The sequence below is a fragment of the Eleutherodactylus coqui genome, chromosome 13, assembly GCF_035609145.1.
Source record: "Eleutherodactylus coqui strain aEleCoq1 chromosome 13, aEleCoq1.hap1, whole genome shotgun sequence".
Lineage (NCBI taxonomy): Eukaryota > Metazoa > Chordata > Amphibia > Anura > Eleutherodactylidae > Eleutherodactylus > Eleutherodactylus coqui.
Window position 1 is genome coordinate 87,509,541 of NC_089849.1, and position 25,481 is coordinate 87,535,021.

The window sequence follows — 25,481 nt, forward strand, 5'->3', positions numbered from 1 at the left end:
ACTGGACCTGCGAGGAGCATAGAATCTGGTGTGGATCCGGCCTGAACACGAGTGGCAGACAGCCTTGAGGATAAGATATGGACACTTATAATCTCTAGTGATGCCATTTGGTCTTTGCAAGGCTTACATTACAAAACGCAATCCTATGCACACAGCCGCCATTTTTCTCCGCATGAAAACACGCGTGAAAAACAAATCGCGGCATGTTCTATTTCTGTGCAGGTCTCGCAGAGGCCCGCACAGAAATGTCAGTAGTGACAGCCTGGCTCCGCTCTGCACATGCGCCGGCTGGCTGGCAGCCGGCGCATAGCAGAGACAGAAGACGCCAGGAGCGGGTAAGCCACAGGCCTCTGCAGGGGCATGGGTCCGCATCTCGGTGTGAGAATTCTCGCAGCGGGATCCGACCAGGCCGTCTGCAGGCGGCCTTTGAGAGAGAAACTTATCAAGGCACGGACAGAATAGCGCATGTGACCCTCCACTCAATAACTGTGTGTGGCTAAAGGAGTAAAACAGAATCTGACTGTTAAAACCAGAGGGGTGATGAGTTTCCACCACTCCCCCCCTTTCTTTTTGAGTGTTTACAAAAAAACACTGGGTTCGGGCTCATGCACGCTTTGTAGCTAGTCATTATGGGGGGGAGGGGGGGGTGTCACGGGAAGGATAGGCCCAAATGGGAATAGCAGACCACCTCAGGTCCTCCTCCATGTCTCCCTTCTCTTGCAAGGCTCTCCTCCCTGGAACTCCCCAGCTTCTCCTTTCTGAGACCGAAACCCCTAGAACTCTCTGGGCTCCCACTTGACTACACTTTTATATGACACACAAGATAAAACGATACATTTTCCAGACATGACTAGACATTAACCCATTCATACCTGCAAACATCCAATACACATATATCTGATGCATACCTCATACAAGACACTGCACAATACAAACATAAAACATATCTTTTGAGGTGCTGGAGGGGACCCCTAACTCTTGGCCACTACACCATCTCATTTGCAGAGGATAAATGTCACTATAGACTGTATCCCTTCTGAACAAAGTGTGAGTGAGTGAAAGTTCCAAATCCCGGGACAACATATCACGTTTTTTTTCTTTAGGTCCCACTAATATGTATGACAACCTATATTATTATCCGTCTCATCTTCTGCTGTATTCCACTTATTTTTAAGAGCCACCAAGCCCCTGTGGCAAGAGAGTATATAAATCTCTTGCGTATTTTTGTTCCTAAGAATAGAGAATACGCTAACCTTGCATAAGATATTCCTCTCTAACGTGTGTAGATTGTGATACACTTCATGTCACAGACTTCCAAAATACATAGGAGCATTCCAGGAGACTAGGGAAAGATAAGGCGGCATGGCCCTCTCTAACATCAAGGGACATCTCCATGGCAAAGGTATAAGAAACGCCTATTTTAGAAGTAGAGACAGACCGTACTTCTGGATACTGAAGTGCTCACAAAGGGGGGGGGGGGGAATGTAAGATATGGCAAAAGGGGGATGATTTAAACTTTTGTTACTTTTTTCTTTTTTTTACAACTAAAATAACCTGTATTGCTCTTTTTTTCACTTTACTTTTAAGTCCCCCTGGGGGACTACAACATGCGATGCTTTGATCGCTCATGCAGTATGACGTAATGATATAGCATTATGTCATACTGCATACTGACAGGCAGCCTATCAAGCCACCCAACGGGGATGGCTTGATAGGCAGTCTCTCAAGGCAGCCCTGGGGACTTTCAGAAGGCCCCCGGCAGCCATGACACCTGCACGGCTTCCCCGATCTCACCGCGGGCGTGGGGGCAGAATTGACAGCGGGATTTAAAGGGTTAATAGCTGCAATCAGCTAAATGGCCGATCGCGGCTATTGCCCGCAGGTGTCAGCTGTACTAAACAGCTGACACCCGCGCTGTATGAAGAGAGGTCGCCCTGTGACCTCTCTTCATACATACCCCGACGCTCCAGGACGTAAATGTATGTCCTGGAGCGGGAAGGGGTTAAGGCGGGCTTCACATGGGCGAGAAAATTATGCCACATTTGTGCGTGGCAAGACAAATATGAACTCCATTCTTTTGAATGGGTCATACACATGAGTGGTACGATGCGAAAAACAAATCGCGGCACGTCCTATCTTTGTGTCTTCCATTGTTTTCAATAAGGCCGGCTGCAGCATTGCATCATGTGATAGGTGCACATGATGCGATGTCTCCCCATTGAAAACAATGGGAGAAACTCCATGGTAGTCAGCCGCAGCGGAGGATCGTGACTTCCCCGGAGTGATGTGAGGCGGTGTTGAGAGAAAAAACATCTTGTATCAACAGAGAAAATGCACGTTGGCAAGCGCCATATCGGGTTGTGTTTCACGGCCCAATATCGCGCTCGCCCCTGTGTGAAGTTAGCCCAAGTGTGATCATATCAAAAACCTTGTGATTTTACATAACAAGAGCGTTCCAGACATATTTTAGTTTTGCAGAAGTGGTGGGAATAACTGTTGGTGATTAAGCAACTTGTTACAAGTAAGTCCGGGAACCTGATGAGGGAAGTGATGACCAGTTCTGCAAGACAAGAGACATATTTTATTTGTACATGTTTCACAACTATATGATTACTATATGGTAGAACTATACATGTTTACATACACTACTGTTTTAGACCACATCATGGCTGCTCAGGGGGGATGTATCAGATAATAGGACCTACCTGTTGCCCACAGAGATAGGGTTGCCGTGGAATGACGTATAACTACATCCCATAGATGGCTCAGTAATTAAGCTGGCTGTGACTGACAGATGGCCCCCAGCCACAACAGCAGGAATCCATGAGAACATCAATCCCCACTGTTAACCGCTTACATGCTGCTAGCAACTTTGATTGTGGCATGTATTGTGGCTTATGTCCCCCCCATTACTCCTGAGGTAACTGCTGACAGCTACTTCTTCCTATCCCACTGTACTCCTGAGGTAACCGCCGACAGCTCCTTCTTCCTATCCCTCTGTACTCCTGAGGTAACTGCTGACAGCTACTTCTTCCTATCCCCCTGCACCCATGAAGTAACTGCCGACAGCTACTTCTTCCTATCCCCCTGAGGTAACTGCCGACAGCTACTTCCTCCTATCCCCCTGTACTCCTGAGGTAACCGCGGACAGCTCCTTCTTCCTATCCCCCTGTACTCCTGAGGTAACTGCCGACAGCTACTTCTTCCTATCCCCCTGAGGTAACTGCCGACAGCTACTTCCTCCTATCCCCCTGTACTCCTAAGGTAACTGCTGACAGCTACTTCCTTCTATCCCCCTGTACTCCTGAGGTAACTGCCGACAGCTACTTCCTCCTATCCCCCTGTACTCCTGAGGTAACTGCTGACAGCTACTTCCTCCTATCCCCCTGTACTCCTAAGGTAACTGCCAACAGCTACTTCCTCCTATCCCCCTGTACTCCTGAGGTAACTGCCGACAGCTACTTCCTCCTATCCCCCTGTACTCCTGAGGTAACTGCCAACAGCTACTTCCTCCTATCCCCCTGTACTCATGATGTAACTGCTGACAGCTACTTCTTCCTATCCCCCTGTACTCCTAAGGTAACTGCCGACAGCTACTTCCAACTATCCCCCTGTACTCCTGAGGTAAGTGCTGACAGCTACTTCTTCCTATCCCCCTGCACTCCTGAGGTAACTGTCGACAGCTACCTCTTCCTATTCCCCTGTACTCCTGAGGTAACTGCTGACAGCTACTTCTTCCTATCCCCCTGCACTCCTGAGGTAACTGTCGACAGCTACCTCTTCCTATTCCCCTGTACCCGAGGTAACTGCTGACAGCTACTTCTTCCTATCCCCCTGTACTCCTGAGGTAAGTGCTGACAGCTACTTCTTCCTATCCCCCTGTACTCCTGGGGTAACTGCTGACAGCTGTTTATTCCTATCCCCCTGCACTCCTGAGGTAACTGCCGACAGCTACTTCTTCCTATCCCCCTGTACTCCTGGGGTAACTGCTGACAGCTGTTTATTCCTATCCCCCTGCACTCCTGAGGTAACTGTCGACAGCTACTTCTTCCTATCCCCCTGTACTCCTGAGGTAACTGCTGACAGCTACCTCTTCCTATCCCCCTGTACTCCTGAGGTAACTGCTGACAGCTACTTCTTCCTATCCTCCTGAGGTAACTGCTTACAGCTACTTCTTCCTATCCTCCTGAGGTAACTGCCGACAGCTACTTCTTCCTATCCCCCTGTACTCCTGGGGTAACTGCTGACAGCTGTTTATTCCTATCCCCTTGCACTCCTGAGGTAACTGTCGACAGCTACTTCTTCCTATCACCCTGTACTCCTGAGGTAACTGCTGACAGCTACCTCTTCCTATCCCCCTGTACTCCTGAGGTAACTACCGACAGCTACTTCTTCCTATCCCCCTGTACTCCTGAGGTAACTGCTGACAGCTACCTCTTCCTATCCCCCTGTACTCCTGAGGTAACTATCGACAGCTACTTCTTCCTATCCCCCTGTACTCCTGAGGTAACTACCGACAGCTACTTCTTCCTATCCCCCTGTACTCCTGAGGTAACTACCGACAGCTACTTCTTCCTATCCCCTGTACTCCTGAGGTAACTGCTGACAGCTACTTCTTCCTATCCCCCTGCACTCCTGAGGTAACTGTCGACAGCTACCTCTTCCTATTCCCCTGTACTCGAGGTAACTGCTGACAGCTACTTCTTCCTATCCCCCTGTACTCCTGAGGTAAGTGCTGACAGCTACTTCTTCCTATCCCCCTGTACTCCTGGGGTAACTGCTGACAGCTGTTTATTCCTATCCCCCTGCACTCCTGAGGTAACTGCCGACAGCTACTTCTTCCTATCCCCCTGTACTCCTGGGGTAACTGCTGACAGCTGTTTATTCCTATCCCCCTGCACTCCTGAGGTAACTGTCGACAGCTACTTCTTCCTATCCCCCTGTACTCCTGAGGTAACTGCTGACAGCTACCTCTTCCTATCCCCCTGTACTCCTGAGGTAACTGCTGACAGCTACTTCTTCCTATCCTCCTGAGGTAACTGCTTACAGCTACTTCTTCCTATCCTCCTGAGGTAACTGCCGACAGCTACTTCTTCCTATCCCCCTGTACTCCTGGGGTAACTGCTGACAGCTGTTTATTCCTATCCCCTTGCACTCCTGAGGTAACTGTCGACAGCTACTTCTTCCTATCACCCTGTACTCCTGAGGTAACTGCTGACAGCTACCTCTTCCTATCCCCCTGTACTCCTGAGGTAACTACCGACAGCTACTTCTTCCTATCCCCCTGTACTCCTGAGGTAACTGCTGACAGCTACCTCTTCCTATCCCCCTGTACTCCTGAGGTAACTATCGACAGCTACTTCTTCCTATCCCCCTGTACTCCTGAGGTAACTACCGACAGCTACTTCTTCCTATCCCCCTGTACTCCTGAGGTAACTACCGACAGCTACTTCTTCCTATCCCCCTGTACTCCTGAGGTAACTGCTGACAGCTACTTCTTCCTATCCCCCTGTACTCCTGAGGTAACTATCGACAGCTACTTCTTCCTATCCCCCTGTACTCCTGAGGTAACTACCGACAGCTACTTCTTCCTATCCCCCTGTACTCCTGAGGTAACTGCTGACAGCTGTTTCTTCCTATCCCCCTGTACTCCTGAGGAAACTGTCGACAGCTACTTCTTCCTATCCCCCTGTACTCCTTAGGTAACTGCTGGCAACTCCTTCTTCCTATCCCTCTGTACTCCTGAGGTAACTGTCGACAGCTACTTCTTCCTATCCCCTTGTACTCCTGGGGTAACTGCTGACAGCTGTTTATTCCTATCCCCCTGTACTCCTGAGGTAACTGTCGTTAGCTACCTCTTCCTATCCCCCTGCACTCCTGAGGTAACTGTCGACAGCTACTTCCTCCTATCCCCCTGCACTCCTGAGGTAACTGCCGACAGCTACCTCTTCCTATCCCCCTGTACTCCTGAGGTAACTGCTGACAGCTACTTCTTCCTATCCCCCTGTACTCCTGAGGTAACTGCTGACAGCTACTTCCTCCTATCCCCCTGCACTCCTGAGGTAACTGCCGACAGCTACCTCTTCCTATCCCCCTGCACTCCTGAGGTAACTGCTGACAGCTACTTCTTCCTATCCCCCTGTACTCCTGAGGTAACTGCTGACAGCTACTTCTTCCTATCCCCTGTACTCCTGAGGTAAGTGCTGACAGCTGTTTATTCCTATCCCCCATATGGTTCCGTGTATTTGGGCTCTGGAGAGCAGCCGTCTTCTGTATATGAGTGCTTCATACTTTACACGGTCCCTGCAGGTTGCCAGGCAGCCGCCACACGTCATCCCTCCAGTCCCAGCAGCCCCTCACCCTTGAACTGTGCAGTTGCTGTAGGAGGAGTTGTTGCTCATCAGCTGGTTTCCTCCCTCCTCATAAAGCTTTGGGCCTCAGTTCCTCCCGCTCTCTCTTCTCTTCTGCAGTTCTGCTGATTTCACCTGAAGCCAACAGTAAGTACCTGCATGGTGTGTGCAGTGAGCTCCCCTCCATGCCCGACCCTCAGCATGTTAATGAAGCCATTGTAGCCACATCTTGCAGCTTTATTATCAGTGGGATTGTTCTTGTGACTCCATTATAGCTGCACGTTAGTTCTGGAAGGATTTATTCTGTGCAGACTTTTGTATGATTACTTTTTCTTCTTGCATTCCCCTGCATGGATTATGTCTGGATGAGCTGTAGTGGTGCTAGTGCTCTCTGAGATCAGCTCACTAGAGTGCACCCCCCTGTAGACTGTAATGTCAGGTGTTGTCCTGTCCCTTTTTATCTGAGCTCCCTGTTCTTTGGCTGTGAGTGGGGTTGCAGGGATTCAGGATGGCCGTTGGGATAGAACGGAGATTTCGCCTGTCACCACGGGATTGTCACGTGCTATACCGTAATACGGCTCCATTAACCTCTGAGCTATAACGCAGCACCTATAGAATTTGGTGCAGTACTGTACCTTAGCTCACTGCAGATTGCCAACTGGCAGTAGTAAGAAGCATTGCCTCCAGGGGTATATAGCTCTGTGGTAAAAAGTGAGCAAAAAGTTGTAAATACTTCAAAATGGGGCCAATAGAAACTACAGGACGTCACACGAAAAACGAGCCCCCACACAACTATGCTGATGGAAAAATATAAAAGTTACGGCTGTCAGAAGATGGTGGCTGAAAACAATTTTATTTTTTCCAAACATAGATTTTATAAAATAAATACATTTTTATATATATACTTAAAACTGCCGTTTGCGCTCCCGTTCAGAAGGCCCGGGCCCAGTGCGTATGTGCTGCTAAACTTCGAGAGGACAGCGTTTAGTACGGAGCCCGGATCTGCACCGAGCGGGGGATTGGGGGGAAAAAGTCACACTGATGTCAGGATCCCGGGCACGTGCAGTACCTATTGCAGCCCTACGCAATTTCTGCCGACACAGCGTAGGCGATGAGTAGGAAAGTCTATCTAGGATACAAGCGCAATAAAATCTTGATCCTACAACTCCGACCGGTTTCTGAGCCTGCACTACTCTCTCTCAGCGGGTCTGGACATGATGCAGTGCCCATGTCAGCGTCTCATGCCCAAGTGAAACTGTAAATTGTTGTGGCTGACCGTTTTGGTAGCAATCCAGAACTCTGACCTATAACTAGACATATTTATAGTCTGGCGTTATATGCTAATTTGTGAACCTGTTGCGCAACATTATGAACTTGTATGTGCAGCCAAGTTCCCAAACCTTTCTTGGCTCGAGCACCATGGTCACATACAACGGGTATTGTTAGGCTGCGTGCACACGGCCGGGTCGGATCCCGCAGCAGAATCCGACACTGTGCCCGACCAGGGCCCCCTGCGTACCTGTCCGGATTCTTGTTATCTGGGCTGCAGACGTGCCAGGCTGGTGCACATGTGCATTGCAGATAATGTCGTGCAATCGCTAGGCGATGACACTGATCCCGCTGCCTTTCTGCAGTGATTGTAGAAGGGCTATGGGTCAGACAGCTTCCATTGACTTCAATGGAAGCCATCATCCACATGAAATCCTGCAATTGATTTCCGCTCGTGGGCATAAAAACCCGCTTTTACATTGCATGCTTATGGCAGGTATTTGCTGCAGAATCCGGAAGCGGACGCCCACTTCAGATCCCACAATGCAAATCTGGCCGTATGAAGTCCAGCTCTGCAGCACAAAGTAGAGCCATGCTGCATGTGGTTTGGAAAAGGTTTATCATCTTTGGGCTAAAGGTTACACTGTTAGATTCTGCCACTCCCAAAGGCTGCAATAAAAGTTAGAGGTAATCTGGTCTAAGATGTTTATGGCATATTGACAGCATACTGTATGTCATAAATGTCTGATAGCTAGGGATTGAAACCACCTAATGGCGTTTTTCCCTCCTCTCCTGTTCATTGCTCCAATGTAAGGGCTTATTTACACAAGCGTATATTGGCCGCCGTTTTCACGGACGGCCGATATACACTACCATCTGATGCAGTGGATTCCAGTGCATTAGATCACACGGGCACATTCCCGCAGTGTAAAAGTGCCCAGCCGGCCAAGATGGGTAACTTCGGCTAGGCGCTTTTACGCCAACTAGAAAAGATAGTTCAGGAACTATCTTTCCTGGCCAGAATACGGTCGCTGCCATAGACTCCTATGAAAGACATTGGTCCCATCTTGGAGTATTTACAACTTTTTGCTGTGATTGGATCAAGCGCCAGCCAATTAGAGCCGGCACTCAATCATTGACATCATTTAATGTCTGTGATTGGGTCATCGAGCGCCGTCTCTAATTGGCTGAGACAGCGGCGCTCCTGATCCAATCGCAACACTCGCTTGCTGGAGGCGGGGTATTTAAAGCCACATTACCAGAAAGTGTGTGACAGGTCAGCGCAGAGGACATGGCAGCCTTTGCCTCTTTTGGGGCAAAAATTAACATAAGACAGTGTCTTATTTTCAGGGAAACATGGTACTAATAGAAACTACAGGACATCCCACAAAAAAGAAGACCTCACATAACTTATGTCCACAGAAAAATAAATTTAACGAAGATGTCCACAGAAAATAATTAAAAAAAAATTTTCTTTGGAAAATAAAAGTAGTATAGCGAAAAAAACCTAGTGACCCATAAAATAAAGTTATGTCATTTTTGTTGCAGTGTGTACGCTGTAGAAACAAGATGCACGAAAATATGGCAGAATTTAGTTTATTTCTTTTTCCATTTCACTCCAATTAGAGTTTGTAAAGTTTTATTTTTTAGTACATTATATGGTACCATTGAGAAATGCAACCCGTCCTTTCCTTTTGTAAATGTCCCCCCCCCCCCCCCCTACATGTACATCGATGGTTAAATAAGTTATGATTTTTTTTGAAAAAGTAGGAGGAAAAAACGTAAGTAGGGGTGGGGGGAGGGGGGGATGGCGTGACGTTAAGGGATTAGTTATTTGCTGGGCTGAGCCTACACTGGCAATTATCATGAAAGTGCAGGTGGTGGTGACATCCGCCCCTATAATTGTGCCCTGCATGAGTTTACTATGATTTCTAACTTGTTTTCTCTTCTCCCTCCCTCTTTAGTGCCTGAATATTGCATAACCTATTTTAATGTCAGAGGTAAGTAGAGATTTTTCTTAAAACAAAAACCTTCTAAGGGTTAAGGGGGTTTTCTGGGTGAGGGGAAACGACTAGTGATGAGCGAGCGTACTCGGAAAAGCACTACTCGCTCGAGTAATGTGCTTTATCTGAGTATCGCTGTGCTCGTCCCTGAAGATTCGGGTGCCGCTGCGGCTGACAGGTGAGTCGCAGGGGAGAGCGGGCGGGAGAGAGGGAGAGAAAAATCTCCCCTCCGTTCCTCCCTGCTCTCCCCTGCAGCTCCCCGCTCCGTGCCGGCACCCGAATCTTCAGGGACGAGCACAGCGATACTCAGATAAAGCAAATTACTCGAGCGAGTAGTGCTTTTCCGAGTACGCTCGCTCATCTCTAGAAAGGACGTTTGTTGTCCCGAGTGCTGCGCTAACCATGGTACAACACTATGATTGATCTTAATGGTGCTTCTCAGACCGGCGCTCAAATTTCTAACACCACGATTTTTGAGCGTTGAGTGTTCTATTTTCACGCTGTTTAATACCTCTCATCACCCATCACAATGATGGGTTGCGTATAAAGCACTGTCAAATGCCGCCAAAAAATCGCAGTAAGAATGCCCTGATTTCTGAACGCATGTATGAAAGCGGCCGTAGAGTGTTTTTGGAGCGTGGGAGGAAACCATACAAACTTCATTCATATGTTGCCCTTGAACTTGGGACCCCAGTGCTACAAGGCAACACAGATAACCACTGAGCCACCTTTCAGAAGTGGTAAAGCTACTTCTTAGCTCATCTACCTCTCCCCATTAACCCCCATACACATGTATGCTTGGCTTGGTTGAGAGGTGACAAAGGGCGGGGAGCAGCAATTTGTACCAGTGATAAAACCGGGTGTGTCTCCGTGAACCAATGACGGGATGGGGTGTGTCTCAGACTACTTCAGACTTATATATACTGTAGTCCCAGATTACAGCTCTGGACTAATGTGGCTGAGCTAAAAAGCAGCCAAAGGATAAGATCAATGGCAGGTAAGAATCTTTTGTATGTGGATGATTGTTCAGATTTCCATGATCTAACAAGAATCTGAACAATAATCCTTCAGTGTAAATGCTGCCAGCGACAGACAAACAACAATTCGTTTGTTCATCATTTGTCGTTCAGTTTCAGCAAGTATAAAAGTCAAGCAAAGATCAGCCCGTGTAAACAGGCAGTCATTAATCTATGGACAACTGCCTGTTTATGGTGAATGGAGGCAGGTGGCTGGAACCATCCTACTGACTGCTTTGCCTCTATTCACTGAGGCATCCTTCCTCCTGTGTGAAAGCACTGGAGCAAATATCTCTAGGACAACTCAAAAACCCTCAAGTGACTGCAAAAGAACTTCAGCAACATTTGGTGACTGCAGCACTTCAGTTTCCATTCGCAGCGTAAGATGCATACCAAAAACTGAAGGTCTTCATGCCTGAACTCCAAGATGTACTCCTCTAGTATCCCCAAAACACAAGAAAAGCCATCTCTAATATCCTCAAAACCACAACCGTTTTGGAATTCTGCTATTTGGAGCAATGAAACAAAACTTGCAAGGTGTCACTTCCTCCTTTGGTTGCAAACCTAAAGGGCAGATCCTTACATTCTTAAATTGGGGCACAAGAATGGACCGGCTACCTACCCTACCTTCTGAAACATCTTTAGCAATTTTTTTTCCTCAACTGCTCCAATATTTAGTCCAACTGATTTAATGTTATCAACAAGATGACAGTCTTCACCTTTAAAACCAGGAGCAAAACATCCCGTTCTAAAGCTCTCCAAAACTAGCCGAGCCGTCTCCTTGTCGGGAATTATGGTCCATTTACACGGGACGAATGTTGGGCAAACGATGCCTGACTCTCGTCCCTGTGTTTCCTTACTCCCGTGCTCCTGCACAGGAGCTAGCAGAGCTGGCTCTCTCACGGAGTGGCCAGCAGGGGGGCAGTGCAGGAGATTTCTCTCCTCTTGCTCTCTCGCCCCTCTCAATTGAGATAACCTAGCGGCTGTTCGCTACTGAATGGCCGCTGTTTAAACTTAACGATGAGCAATGAGCTCATCGTCCATCGTTTATGCTGCTTAAAAAAAGTGGTGACCTCATCGCTCAGTTTAAACAGCGGCCGAATATTAGACAGTGAGGGTGATGAATGAGTGGAACAGGTTGCCATGGGAGGTGGTAAGTTCTCCTTCAATGGAAGTCTTCAAATAGAGGCTGGACAAATATCTGGGATGATTTAGTGAATCCTGCCCTGAGCAGGGGTTGGACCCGATGACCCTGGAGGTCCCTTCCAACTCTACTATTCTATGATTCTTGGAACTTATTTGGGCCTATGGATCAGTGGTATATTTGGAGGAGGAAGAATGGGGCATACACAGAAAAGAGCACCCTGCCTGCACTGAAGCATGGCGGTTGCTCGTTGATGCTTTGGGTTGGCTTTTCTTCTGGCACTGGAAACCTGCAGGATAGAGCCAATCCAGTATCGTGAAATCTTAAAAGAAAACTCCTATGATGAAGCTTGGACATCATTGGACCTTCTAACAGGGCAATTAACCCAAGCATATCTGAGTCCACCAAGGCTTGGTTTCAGAATAAGTCCTGGAAGATTTTGGAAGGGCCATCACAGTTGCCTGATAAAAAATCTTTGGGATTTCAAAAAGCCAGTTGCAGCACACAAACCCAAGAATACTAGTGACCTGGAGGTCATTGTCTATGAGAAATGGGTGAAGACTCCTCAGGACCGTCAGAAGCTGCTGTCTGGCGATGCGTCACATTTGCAGCAGGTCATAACAGTAACCGGTCTCTTAAGTACTAAACAATTTTCATGAAGGGGTTGAATAATTCTGAGACTGCAGGAGTCACTAAAAATGCCATTTTGTGGTGAATTTGGAGAAACCACTGTTGTGTTGAGCTATTTACACTGTTCTTGTTTGTTCTTTTTACAACCAGATGAAAGCTTGTATATTTGGCAAATTAACTTAATTTGCAATTGAGGAAGAATAATTTTGATTGCGACTGTAGATCGTGCCTTGCATGCTTATCACATTTGTGGTCACAACTGGACAGAGAAAAGCTTGTGTTACTTCTAAACGTGTGTCATTTGATCTCCTTATTAGGTCGTTGTGAAGCTATGAGAATGCTCATGGCTGACCAGGGAGCAGAATGGAAGGAGGAGGTCGTAACGCATGACATGTGGCTGAAGGGAGATCTGAAAAAAGACGCGGTAAGATTTACCCCTTTAAGGGCACATGAACAAATAAAAAGTTGTGCCCAAAATTCTCAGGCGCATTTCACATTACACTTTTATGTGTTCGTCTCCCTACTCCAAAAGCAGTAAGGTCTGTTTCACATCTCCTTTGGAAACCTCTGGCCGGAGGATCAATCACGATCCGGCTCAAAATAACGGAAGAGAAAGCTGGGTTGAAGGCGGGTGAACCCCATTATAGTCAGAGGGCCATCTGCCACTGTTCAGTTCCGTTCAGAGACTGAACCGTTCGGCTGCGGGGATACTCCTTTACTGCTTCCTGAACGGAGCAGGAAAGTGGAATTCCCAAGGCAGGTGTGAAACCGCCCTAACTTGTTTAGCATTATTTTTAGTCCTAAATCATGGCATCCTTTACATGCTGAGCCAGATGATGGAAAAAATATATATGCACAATCTTCGTGCAGCTCCCCTTTATCCTGTGCTGTGCTTCCTGACAGATAGTCCAGGTATACCCATACACATGAGATGGTTGCCCTTTTAGCTAACCGCTATCTCTCCCCATTGCATCTTCCATACACTCATACTTGGCACGGCTGAGGGTGCACGCTTGGAGGGGGAAAATGCCGCTTTTGGATCTCAATTGTCAAATCCTTCTTCTTCCAACTACTCAATGCCAACTTCCCCCTGCCATTGGGGACAGCTAGGAAGCTGCCATACACATTAAATGAAGATTTAGGCTCCGCCCCACTCTTCCCGTCGGGTTCAGACAATGATCTGTACTTAATGTAGATTGGTGAGATACCTCAAACTGTCGGCGGACCAATCGATCGGTGCACTCCTGTCTGTTGGCTTGCAGTCTATATTAGAATTGTGATAACACGTTTTTGGGCTCAGAGACCCCTTTCTCAAGGTGCAGAGGTAGTAGACATGTCAAATGCCCTGCATATTAGGAATTTAACCTATTTTGGCATCCGGTGCCATGATCTCTCAGTACTGACCATGGCGGGAATCCAGCTTGACAATTGGTGCAAAAGCAGTCACTATAAATCGTCAATGAGAAAAACCAATGTAGCACTATGATCTGCGATATTTTGGTGGCTTAGGACCGTTGTCTTAAAGGGGTTGTCTCGTGCCAAAACGGGTTTTTTTGTTTGTTTTTTTTTCCCCATAGGCGCAGGACAACCCCAAGGGATGTGTTAAAAAAAAATAAAAAGTATTACTTACCCGAATCCCCGCTCTGCGACGTCTTCCTTCCTTCTTCCTTCACCAAGATGGCCGCCAGGATCTTCACCCACGATGCACCGCGGGTCTTCTCCCATGGTGCACCGTGGGCTCTGTGCGGTCCATTGCCGATTCCAGCCTCCTGATTGGCTGGAATCGGCACACGTGACGGGGCGGAGCTACGATGACCAGCTCTCCGGCACGGGCGGCCCCATTCACCAGGAAGAAGACCGCACACCGCAAGCGCGTCTAAAAAAGCAAGAAGACATCAGAATTAGACGGCTCCATGGCGACGGGGACGCTAGCAACGGAGCAGGTAAGTGAATAACTTCTGTATGGCTCATATTTAATGCACGATGTATATTACAAAGTGCATTAATATGGCCATACAGAAGTGTATAACCCCACTTGCTGCCGCGAGACAACCACTTTAAGATCCTCTTGCAGGCATAGATAATCTTTCAAACGGCTGAAAGATTGAAAGATTCAGGAATGTATTTCCATAAAGGGTTAATGGCTTTAATGGCCATTAATGTTTTAAACCCTTAATGCCACAGGATGTAAGGTTATGTCATGTTGCATTAAGTACCCTGCTGCCGTGATGTTATACGCTATGTGGATAGCGTGGGCTCAGGAGTGAGCCTGTGCCATCTGGCAGCAGGAGCCAGCTGTTACCAATAGCCCTCCTCCCGCTGCAACATCAGGGGTACATGAGGACCGCTATGTGGATTGTGGCATGTAAAGGGTTCACAAAGGGAACGCGCTCCCTCTGACATCGGACTCCCACATTGTAATCACGGAGGGCCGACAGGTTACCATAGCAACAGGATGCCAGATACAGGCATCCTGCTTTGCCACTGCCTATGATCACTATTACTAGCGATAAGGCATTAGAATACATAAGTCCTGCAATGCTTTATCATAGCGATCATAGATGCTATGGCTCTGGTCCGCTACCAGGACATAAACAGTGTAAAATCTAATTGTATAAAAACAGTAAGAAAAACCCTACATATATTTGGTATCATTGTGTCCTCTATGATCTGTACTATAATTTGTGCATACTTTTAATCCTGGGCAGCAAAAACCTAAAAAAAAGAGGCAAAGGCTTATTTTGTCCATTTCACCTCCCAAAAAGTGCACTAAAAGTGATCAGAAAAGCCATATGTACCCCAAAATGGTACAACTAAAAACTACAGATCATGTCCCAAGAAATGAGCCCTCACAGAGCTCCGTCCATGGAAAAATAAAGTTATGGAACTTTGAATGCAGCGATGTAAAAAAATTATAATTTCCAAAAAATGGATTTTCATTGAGCCAAAGTCGAAAAACCTAAAACTATTATTATTTTGGTATTGTAATCGTACCAACATGCAGAAAAAATGTATTGTCACTTATGTTGCATGAATGATGCTGTAAAAAAAAACCCAATGGCATAATTGATGATTTCTCTCCCTGCTCTAAAAAAATAAGTTTTACAGTACATTATATGCACATAAAGATAGTTTTATTAGTACTATCATTCGCCATGTATTTGCTCCTTCTTTCAGCTGCTGAACTATGGATTTTATGCGGTGCTAAAATCCATCGATCAAATGAAAAGTGCACGGTGCCCACTTTTACATGCGACGATTAATGCTCATTTTTGGCCGTTTGCATGAATTGCATGTAAAAGGGCCTTGAGTATATTTCCTGCCAAGCTCCTCAAATTCACAGATAGGCCTTTGATCCTATTTGCTTCTTTTGGGAGCAGCAAGGAAGCCCTTTGTTTCATCATCACTAAATTAGCATGTCACTGGAGATACCATTGTCCTCTTGCACCTTAAGTCACATCCTCACAGACTTGCTGGCTGCGACTTCCCCAAGTACAAAGAAAAAATTACTTGGATTTTGCATAATCTAGGAATTTTAGCCAGATGCCAGGTTTTATCTTCGGGAGCCTTTTCCAAACCTTATGCATCTACTCGTGTTACTGTGTGATTCCCGGGACTCGTGGAATCGTATACCTGACAAACTAATACCTCTGTACATATGGTGTTTGATATCGAAGCGTGGGTAAATTTAATCTATGAAATATGGCATCCATAACTTCACTACAGGAGCAACCCCTAGGGAAACATGGCCAAAAAATATTAAATTGGGTTTCTGAAAGATATGTGCATATACTTAGCTGGCCCTTTAGGTGATGTCACAGAAGGTCAGCGGGGGTGGACCTGGAGGGACTTAAAAACTAAAAGGGATCCCCCCCACCCCATTGTCAGACCTAGGAGTTGCATCTAAATGCAGGTCTGTCCACCTTCCCATGTGCTCCTCGTAAACAGGACTACTTGACACACCTCAGACTTGTATTCTCTATCTTCTTTTTTATATTCATACTGTTTTTTTTTTTTTGGTTTTGCATGTATTTATATGCTGTTTATTTCCTTTTGTATATTTTTACCTAAGCACTGTTAATCCTTTTTAGAATAAAGCTTAAAACTTTATTAGTCGTCCTCGGGCTTTAAAAAGTAATCCATAATCCCCAATGTGTGTTAATTGTGTGTTGGCTGGTGGAGACCGAGGAGCCTCGTATCTACACAGTAAGCAGAACCGAGGTGGCTGACCTACCTGCCAGAAATGGTCAGCGGTGGCAGCAAAGTGTTTTTTGGAGTGTGCGAGGTCATGTTCAGTGTGGTTTTATTTATTTTTTTTGAGGCTCCACCTTGCATGCGTGCAGGATCAGGGGAGCTGGGACTGCAGTGTCTGAGGAGCAGACCCTCAGCTGAGGAGACAGCGGGGTAGAGAGAACTTGTCACAGGGCTCTACCATCTCCTCCCTAAGGGTAGCTCAGGACCCGACCTCGTTACTGATGGGGGGGGGAGATCACCGGAACAGTAACCATGGTTATCTGTAGTCCAACTTGTCACTCATGATGCCAACGTTCCATCCTCTGCAGTGGATTCTTCTGAAGTCAATTCCAGGAAATAAAGTAGTCCACGCACAAAGTACACTCTTCTGAGCAGGAATCGGGAACATTCGGTTCTGCTCATTTACTTAAACACTGTTATCAATGATAACAGTCCAACAATTGTTAGTGGTGATGCAGGGAGGATTCACTGGGTATTTGTAGCTCTACAGTCCGTTATCTGTAGGCATTAACTCACCCAGTAATTTTCTCTCTCCTGCCACTCACTCGCACTTCTCTTGCTTGCTCTTTTCTCCCTCTCCAGACTCATGCAATTTCTATGCATTTCTTCCAGTCCCTGTACCTTCACTTCTTTCAGAAATGAAGGCCAAGAGGAGTTCCTTTGAAAGGCTTGCCCCCAGGCGGGAACCACACACCACCTCTCGGACTCTTCATTTTTCCTACTCTTGCGGTTCTCTCACTCAGGCTGACTGGCTCCTCCACAGACTCTTTCAAACAATGGAAAACACTTGCCGTAACACATGGCTGACCAGAGTGATGGGAGGCATCTGTGGGGACATTGCGATGTCAGGCCCAGTTTCATGGCCCAATATTGCATTTGCCCGTGTGAAACGGGCCTGAGGAAAGACCTCACAGCAACAAGAAGGAAGGAGATCAGCCGCCATCTGACCAGAAGTGTTTCTGATGCTCATGTTCTGTAGCTGCATGTTTTGGATGCCTGTAACCACTAAGCTGATGAAACCAGTAAAGCGTGAGTTATGTTAATCTGCCTGATTCCCTGGACTCTTCTCAAGGGGGGCCACCACACCACGACCTCTCGCGGGAGCGGCAACCAGCTCGGACCATCAGCCGCAACCTTTCACTATAATGTACCCTGATGGGAGTTGTAACTAAACAGCCACCGTGATCCACACCTCCCACTCTGCGACATTCTATATAATATATTGCTTTTTTTTTTTTTTTTCCCACCCTGAACATCCATCCCCACCCAAAAGGAGAAAAAAACAAAACACCTGACTTTTTTTTTCTAGTTTTCGTTTATGGTGTTCACCTAACTTCTTTTTTTCTGCGTGTTTGTACGATTATGCGGATGCCAAAATTATATACTCACATTTATGTTCTTCCATTTTTGCACAGGAAAACACCCCTTTTTATTTTATTTTAAGAGGGGGGGGGGGGGGGGGGAAGTAATTTTGTCTTTGTCATCACTGCATTCAAATACCCATGACTTTTATTTATATTTAAATAGACGACTTGAACCTTCTATTCTGTTATCACTCAGGTAATATACTGCAATGTATTACCCTTATCTCTGACAGCTCCAGCCACGGCAGACCCGGAAACCACTGTCAGGCCTTTAGTTGTCATACTAGGCTCTCTGCGATTTGGAGGGCTGATGATGTCACGGATGGAGATCCTGCCCTCTGTTAACCTCTTACGTGCTGAGCTCAAAGCTATCTCCCATCCTGGCTGTCAGTTGCAGCCGGTTTCTGCTGCAGATGTCGCGGGCTCAACTCCTGAGCCTGGCACCATCTGTATGCCATAAATGTACAGCTTTTGTGCTACCCCCTCCATCCCTTCTGCTGCTAATATACACGTATGTCATGGGGCAGTAAGGGGGTTAAATCCAAATGTGTCTCAAGAACTAGAGGTGGCAAGAGCCCCGAATGGAACAAAATGTACAGGGAAAATATTCAACCTTTCCACGCATCAACTAAATAAAGGTTTTTGTTACATTATTTTTATCTTTTTTTACACTTTTTATGGGGGACTTGCACCATAACTCCTGTGATCGCTATGATAAAGCATTGCAGGACTTCTGTCCTGCAATGCCTTATCTCTTGTATTAGCGATAACATGAATTCGCAAGCAGGGTGCCTGTATCTGGCATCTGCCATGGCAACGCGTCGGGCTTTGTGATTTTATCGCGTGAGTCCAATGATGTCACAGCTGTGAACTCTTTACATGCTGCGCTCTACATAGATCGAGGCAGGGAAGGGGTTGACAGCAGAAGGCTGGCTATCAGTGACAGATAGTTCCCGCGGCCGGATACTGCGGGATCTCTTCTGATCTTGCACTATCCCCAGGACGTAAATGTACATCCTGTTGTGTTAAGTGCCCCGCAGCCAGGACATACATTTACGTCCTGTGGCGGGAAGGGGTTAAGGTAGAAAGCAGGCTGGTCCTTATGGAACTATTCAAGTGTAGTCTAAGTCTGGGTTTCTTGCTTCATTGCGTTCTCCACTCCTGACCCTGGCTTACTTCTGTCTGGACTGGTCTAACACGCTGAACTTGTTCTCTGTGTTTCTTCTGAAGTTGTGCCGCCTGCCCTGACCACGATTGTTTGTACTGCTAGTTGTAGATGCGCTCACAACACCTGCAAGCAATGTAGTAATACTCAATACTGTTATTTCTTTTAGTAACAATTATACAGGGGAGGTGCTTCAGACTTCTTTTTTTTTTTTTTTCTCAATTGTTCATCTTTAACATATTAGTGTTTTTTGCGGATTGCAGTACATCGGTCGCACTATTTTCTCCCTACATACTAGGATAAATATTTGAGTCAGAAACGCTCTCTTCTCCTTAGGGAGAGCAACTATATACTATAAACTAAGTGAGGAGACTCAAATGGCCACGCACGCTCCTCTGGGTAATATGCAAATAAATATTTGAGTAACACAACAAATGGCTACATAGACCTAATATATCAAGACATGGTCTCCAGATCACTGCACCGGACGCCGAACAGTATGCATCATTGTATGCGGGGGACTTGACATGTCTGCTACCTCTGTAACTGCCGAAAGGAGCCCACAAATGTGGTTGTAGCATCCTTCTAACTAAGGTTCTTGTATAGACTTCGGAGCCAGCTAATTGTTAAAGCCCTCAGCACCAGTGTGTGCCACTCGACGTGTTGGCCTGACAGCCTGAGGAATCTTGGCAATCTACATTACTACTTCTAACAAGGTCAGCACCTGCATTTAAAGGAGCGGGACCATACATTGGCAGCGCCCTCATATAACAGCAGTCAATGCTGGGCCTACTAGTACTAGCACCCATGGTAAACCGTTTGCAACTGTATTCGAATTGTGCACCATTTAGCATATTAACCCTCTGAGCGCCTTCTCCATGCCGGTAAGCACTGTACAGTGTATGGCCACCCCAACACTTTGTTCTGGGATGTTTTGTTTTTCTTTTTTAATTTCTATTTGTGTTTGATAATCTACAATATCTGATAATCTACACCTATCGGGTCCTTTTCATGCCCAATTTAAAAGACTTTTGTTGTAGTTAACAATTGCATTCATGTACTTACAATTCTACAACTTCTTGATTCTTTGTAGGCGTTTGGCCAACTTCCAAAATTTCAAGATGGAAACTTGACTCTGTATCAATCCAATGCCATTTTGCGCCACCTTGCCAGGAATCACGGTATTACAAATTAAGGCATTACTCCTATTGTCTTACTACGCTCACAAAGAGAAACACATATCCAGCATCCGTAGGCAGTAAAAACACAGCTTTACTGTAGTTCCCACTGTAGACCAGTTTGCACAAGCTCACGATGGAGACTTCCCTGCCATGGTGATAATGCAGGTTGTAAAGGTTAATTTCTGTATTAGAGGTTGGGGGTCACATAACGTTACTCAGCAGAGGAGCATTTGGGATTTTTATGCTTGGTACTTGCAAAAATATAAAAAAAATGTAAAAAAAATCTTATTCGTATAGCACCAACTTATTCCGCAGCGCTTTCAGGTAATTTATTTATTACCCCAGCAAGCTGGGCACTTGTTTTAACAACCTCGAAACGTTGGAAGACTGAGTCGACCTTGAGCCGACTACCTGAACCAAGCGGGGATTGAACTCGCAACCTTCAGCTCGTGAGCAAGAGTTTAGGACTGCATTTCTGCTGACTTAACACTCTGCACCACACAAGGCTCAAGTACTTGTGTACTTTTTGGGTTAGATTGCAGACATTATCTTAAGCTAGGCTAAGTTCACACTAGAGTTGGCACTTTCTGTTCTGCGCCACCCTCAGAGTTGAACTACAGAAAAACCAGAAGTGCCAGATCTGGTATACACCAGACTCCGGCAGACTCAATCAACTATTTGCTGCATGTCTTCAATCAGGATTTCATGCTGGCTCTGACACACGTGCATATAGCCTTATTCTGAACTATTAACAATTTGCCATCAGTATAATCTGTGGTCTGTACTGACAAATCTCATTATGCTCTTGGGATTGATTGTATTTCATTTTACAATTCCCTGGGACATGAGTCTTGGGGGTCATGTGACTGGTCCTCATCATCCAACTGGTCAATGTTTCCTTTTTGCGTGTTTGTAATTATTTCGGCATAAGACTTGGGTCTTATTGGAGCGGTAATAAAGCCATGATATTACTGCCTATAGATAAATGAGATGCTGGATACACGTTTCTCTTCTGTGTGCCTCCCTGTACATCGGGGCATCCTTATGAAGCCGCAGTGTGCTGACTGTATTAGTAATGCATTGTGCTCTGCAGAGAATTATACACTTATATACTCCTTGTAAACAATGGTTGGACTGTAGGACTCTATGGAAAGAATCCTCTGGAGGCAACACTCATAGACATGGTGAACGATGGAGTAGAAGACGTCCGGGTGAAATATGCGCGGATGATCTACCAGAACTATGTGAGTGGGGCTCAGAAATCTGTCTGATACATGTCTTACTTTTCTACAGATTTGACTTGTGATTTCCTCTTTGTTTTGAAGGAAAATGGAAAAGATGATTACATTAAGGCTCTGGCCACTGAGCTTGGTCACTTTGAGCGTCTGCTTGCCTCCAATAAAGAGGGAAAAGGTTTCATGGTAGGAGATGAGGTGAGAACCATGCCAGTGGTCTACTGAGATTGTACTGTGGAGCTCTACTACGGCCTTGTGCCTCAGGCAGGGGCGGATTGGGAACTTAAAATGGACTTTTGGGGGGGGGGGGGGGGGGGGAGAGAATCTAAAAGGGGTCTTATTTGGTAGGTGGGTCCAAATGCTAGCACAGGTGTTACCTAATGAGTATCTAAGGTTTGAGATCTCATTCATTCCATTCGTTGCTTATTTCTCGGGGCCTGGATGAGCACATCGTAGGGCACAATTGCACCAGCTCCGTTCTTTATCAAGCCAAAAAGGAATGCGAGAGGGATGTTTATATTAGAAGGGAGGCCGCAGCAGTCTGATGACTACACAGGCGTTAGCACCTCCTCCATGTTACACAGCCACACTACTTTCTGTAAAAAAAAAAAAAAAAGTTCCCCTACTGCAGCTGGCTTGCAGCAGCTCCCTGGGCCCCCTGAACCAGCAGGTGAGCAGGTTCTGTAGCCTATGCTCCATCTTTTATCAACCTTGATTCAGCAAATTAATCAGAGCTTTCAGCAGAGCTTTCACAGATGAGTGATGATCACTCAGTGAATGGAGGCGAAGCGGGATGTAGATCTCTTCCATCCTGCCCCGCTCTCTTCAGAGTAAACAGGCTCCATCTTGTATCAACCTTGATTCAGCTGCAGGGAGTCTGCTGGAGTGAAGTGAAAAGATTAGCTTCGATAATGTACAGTGAAGCCACCACATTTCTTTCTTCTCTAGAGGAGAAGAATAATAAACACAAAGCGAATATACATCATGCAGATGTGGTCCATCGGCTGTGAACCTACAACCCCAGTGCTACAAGGCAATACTGCTACTGCTGAGCCACCAAGCTGCTTCCTTCTCCTTCTTATCCTTTTTTTTTTTTTCTGTTCCTACTGCTTCTTCTTCACTTTCTTCTTTTCTATGAAGGAGGAAGAACAAGCATCGATGTCTCTGTTAGCACTCCTGCTTTGTAGTGCTGGAGTTCAAATCCGATGAAGTGTCCATTGCTGGTATTCTCCTTCCTTCAGGAGTGTTAATAGCCTAGCAGGGATCACCGAGCTGTTGCCGAGACTGCATGTGCGGGGTCTTGCTGCAATAGTTTATGAACCCCCGCGGCAAGACAGCGTGTATGTGCAGTTTCAGCAATAAATCGGCATCCCTTTCTAGGCAGTGAACGCTACGTCACTAGTGATGTAACCTACTGACCTGTAGCAAGAACGATGCAGAGAAAGGACGCTCCATAGCAAGAAGAGGATCCGGCCGGCTTGCGGTGACTTGACTTCAGGGACTGGAGAAGATCAGTGAAGAGGAAATGCGGTAAGAAGACTGCCTGGGGAGGAATAGGTAAGTATTTTTTTTTTATTTTTTTTTCTTAATTACAAAACCCCTTAAGCATTCCCAATCTGGTTTTATTTTTCAGTAATGCCTAGTTCTTGTTCACATACGTCCTCCTATGGGACAAGGGGAAGAGTGTCACAGCAGGACCAAACTACATGGAGTTTGTTTGCCGTCTGTTACCATAATATGTTGGCGTGAAGTGTTATATAGTAATGCGAATCTAAGTAACTGATGTCTATTTCCGATAACGGCATTGTTCCTCTGTTGCTTTGCAGATTTCCTTTGTTGATTATAACTTGCTGGATGTTCTGCGTAACCATCTTGTTCTAGCGCCAGACTGCCTCTCGGGCTGCCCACTCCTTTCTGCCTATGTCAAGCGCGTTAGTAGCCGTCCAAAACTCGACGCATTTCTTTCCAGCCCTGCCCATAAGAACAGACCAATTAACGGCAATGGCAAGCAATAAGCAATGAAAAAAGCCCAAGAATGCCGTTCACAAGAAGAGAATGGCATCAGAAGCTAGGAGTGAATATGGAAGGGCCTGTTGCTATCCCTCTTCTTGCATTCATGTCACCTGCTGAGACCTTTATTGGGACCTCTGATAGTTTTGTTATAATGTTGCCACTGCCTTTGTTTATGTATTTCTAGGTCATAACTAGATGTAAAGCCTAGGAATAGTTATTGCTAAATTCCGACCACCCTTTGTCTATTGAAAAATAAATGTTTGAAGAAAAGTTTTTGGTTTTTTTTTTTTGTGTTTTTCTCTCCCTTTTTCCCCACATATGATGTTTCTCCAGAGGGACTTCTCTGTTGGATAAGAAATTTGCGGAGATAGAAAGACATACCTGTTCAGATCCCAAGTTTGTTTCCTTGACTCCGTATGGGATAATCTGTCTATCTAGGGCAGAGGTCACATTGCCAAAGATTGCAGTACAGCCTTGTGATCTATAACTTTATGAAGTTAATGCGGATTGCGTTGTGACTTGCAAGTTGCCATGACATACAGATCACAAAAAAAATCCCACCTTGCTGGAGTTTTTGCGACCTGCAAGATCACAGAAATTTTGTGAGTCACAATGAGACCTGCATTGACTTCTATTAAGATGCGTAGCTTGCAGGACTACATTTCTCTTTGGTCACATGACCAGTTTCATGGTCCAAGTCACTGTATTGCCCTAGCTTTAGAGAGGTGATGTCCATTCTTGGCGTTCTGCTGTCATGTATTCAAGTGGTAAAGTAAGTTCAATAATTGGTGTATAGGGACATGTAAAAAAATACTTTACTTTGCAGAACAGCATCTTTTACCCCTCTTCAGCAATTTCACCTCCAGGGACAAGGGTAACCAGGACTGAAATCGCAAGGTCATTTAGATGATAGTGGCTGAATGGGCATCTTCCTATGTAGATCTATTTGCCATTACAGAGAACAGAGCTGGAGATTTTTCTTCCTAAAGACCAAAGATTGTCCAGAAGCATTAGATGTTGTAGCTTTATGCTGGAGTCAGGAGGAAAGTTATTCATTTTCCATTCTGCCAAAGATAAGATCAGGAAAGACCGATCCTCCATCCTTGGCCTCCCCTTCTGGCCAAAGAGAATTGGCTCAAAGGTGTCTACTCGTCAGCCATGAATCCCTACAAACACGCCGGATCTCCTGTTCCAAGGCCCACTGTTTCATCCCCAGGCATCTAACTTTCAGCTGATGTCCTGGAAACTAAAAAGGGTAATACTTAGGCCAGGAGTTTGCTGTCCGATTTCTAGCCTATAAGGCCTCATGGCCACGGGCGGATCAGACTTCGCATGCGGGAGCCTGCAGTGGAATCAAACCCTGCCCACAGCCAAGGTCATTGCAGGTGTTCTACCTACCCGTCCAAGTCTTCATTTTCTTCACTGCGGAAGTCCGCAGTGGAGTTTTTAAATTTTTTTTATTTTTTTTTAACTCCTGCTTTTCCATGGAATTTGCGACCCGTCCTTGAATAGGAAGCTGTCTGTACAGAAACCGCACTGAAATGGAGAATGCTGCATTTTATTTTTTTTCTGGACCAAAAGATCCGCAAATCAAATCTGCATGCTTTTATTTCATTTGCTGTTGCCCATGATCCCTATGGGTGGCTTGATTTGGGGATCTTCTGCATTGGGCCTAAGTCAGTAGGAAACAAGTTGCCTTGATATCCACTGGCATATCTGGAAGACCTTCAGGAAACTCAATATTGCAGTAGAATTATTTGAAGCCGACCCTATTTAAAAATCTAAAGCAGCACTCAACATCCAGATGTGCATCCAAAAGATTTTTGTTTTTAGGTTGGCAAATCGTTCTTGGTCTAA

General features: G+C 46.0%; 1 protein-coding gene across 1 annotated transcript; it reads left to right on the plus strand.

Annotated features, from left to right (window-relative positions):
* The first annotated feature begins 6,376 nt into the window (after positions 1 to 6,376).
* Positions 6,377 to 23,894, plus strand: LOC136588345 (glutathione S-transferase P 1-like). The gene is made up of 7 exons (XM_066587477.1): positions 6,377 to 6,497; positions 9,584 to 9,619; positions 12,730 to 12,836; positions 20,289 to 20,376; positions 21,517 to 21,620; positions 21,702 to 21,809; positions 23,438 to 23,894. Coding segments are annotated over exons 1-7 (633 nt in total). The 5' UTR covers positions 6,377 to 6,496; the 3' UTR covers positions 23,627 to 23,894.
* The last annotated feature ends 1,587 nt before the right edge of the window (positions 23,895 to 25,481 follow it).

Bases quoted from the DNA above. Each gene is read 5' to 3' on its own strand.
- LOC136588345 (XM_066587477.1), top strand. The intron at 21,621-21,701 runs GTGAGTGGGGCT...TTTGTTTTGAAG, and splicing joins GGATGATCTACCAGAACTAT to GAAAATGGAAAAGATGATTA. The intron at 21,810-23,437 runs GTGAGAACCATG...GTTGCTTTGCAG, and splicing joins GTTTCATGGTAGGAGATGAG to ATTTCCTTTGTTGATTATAA.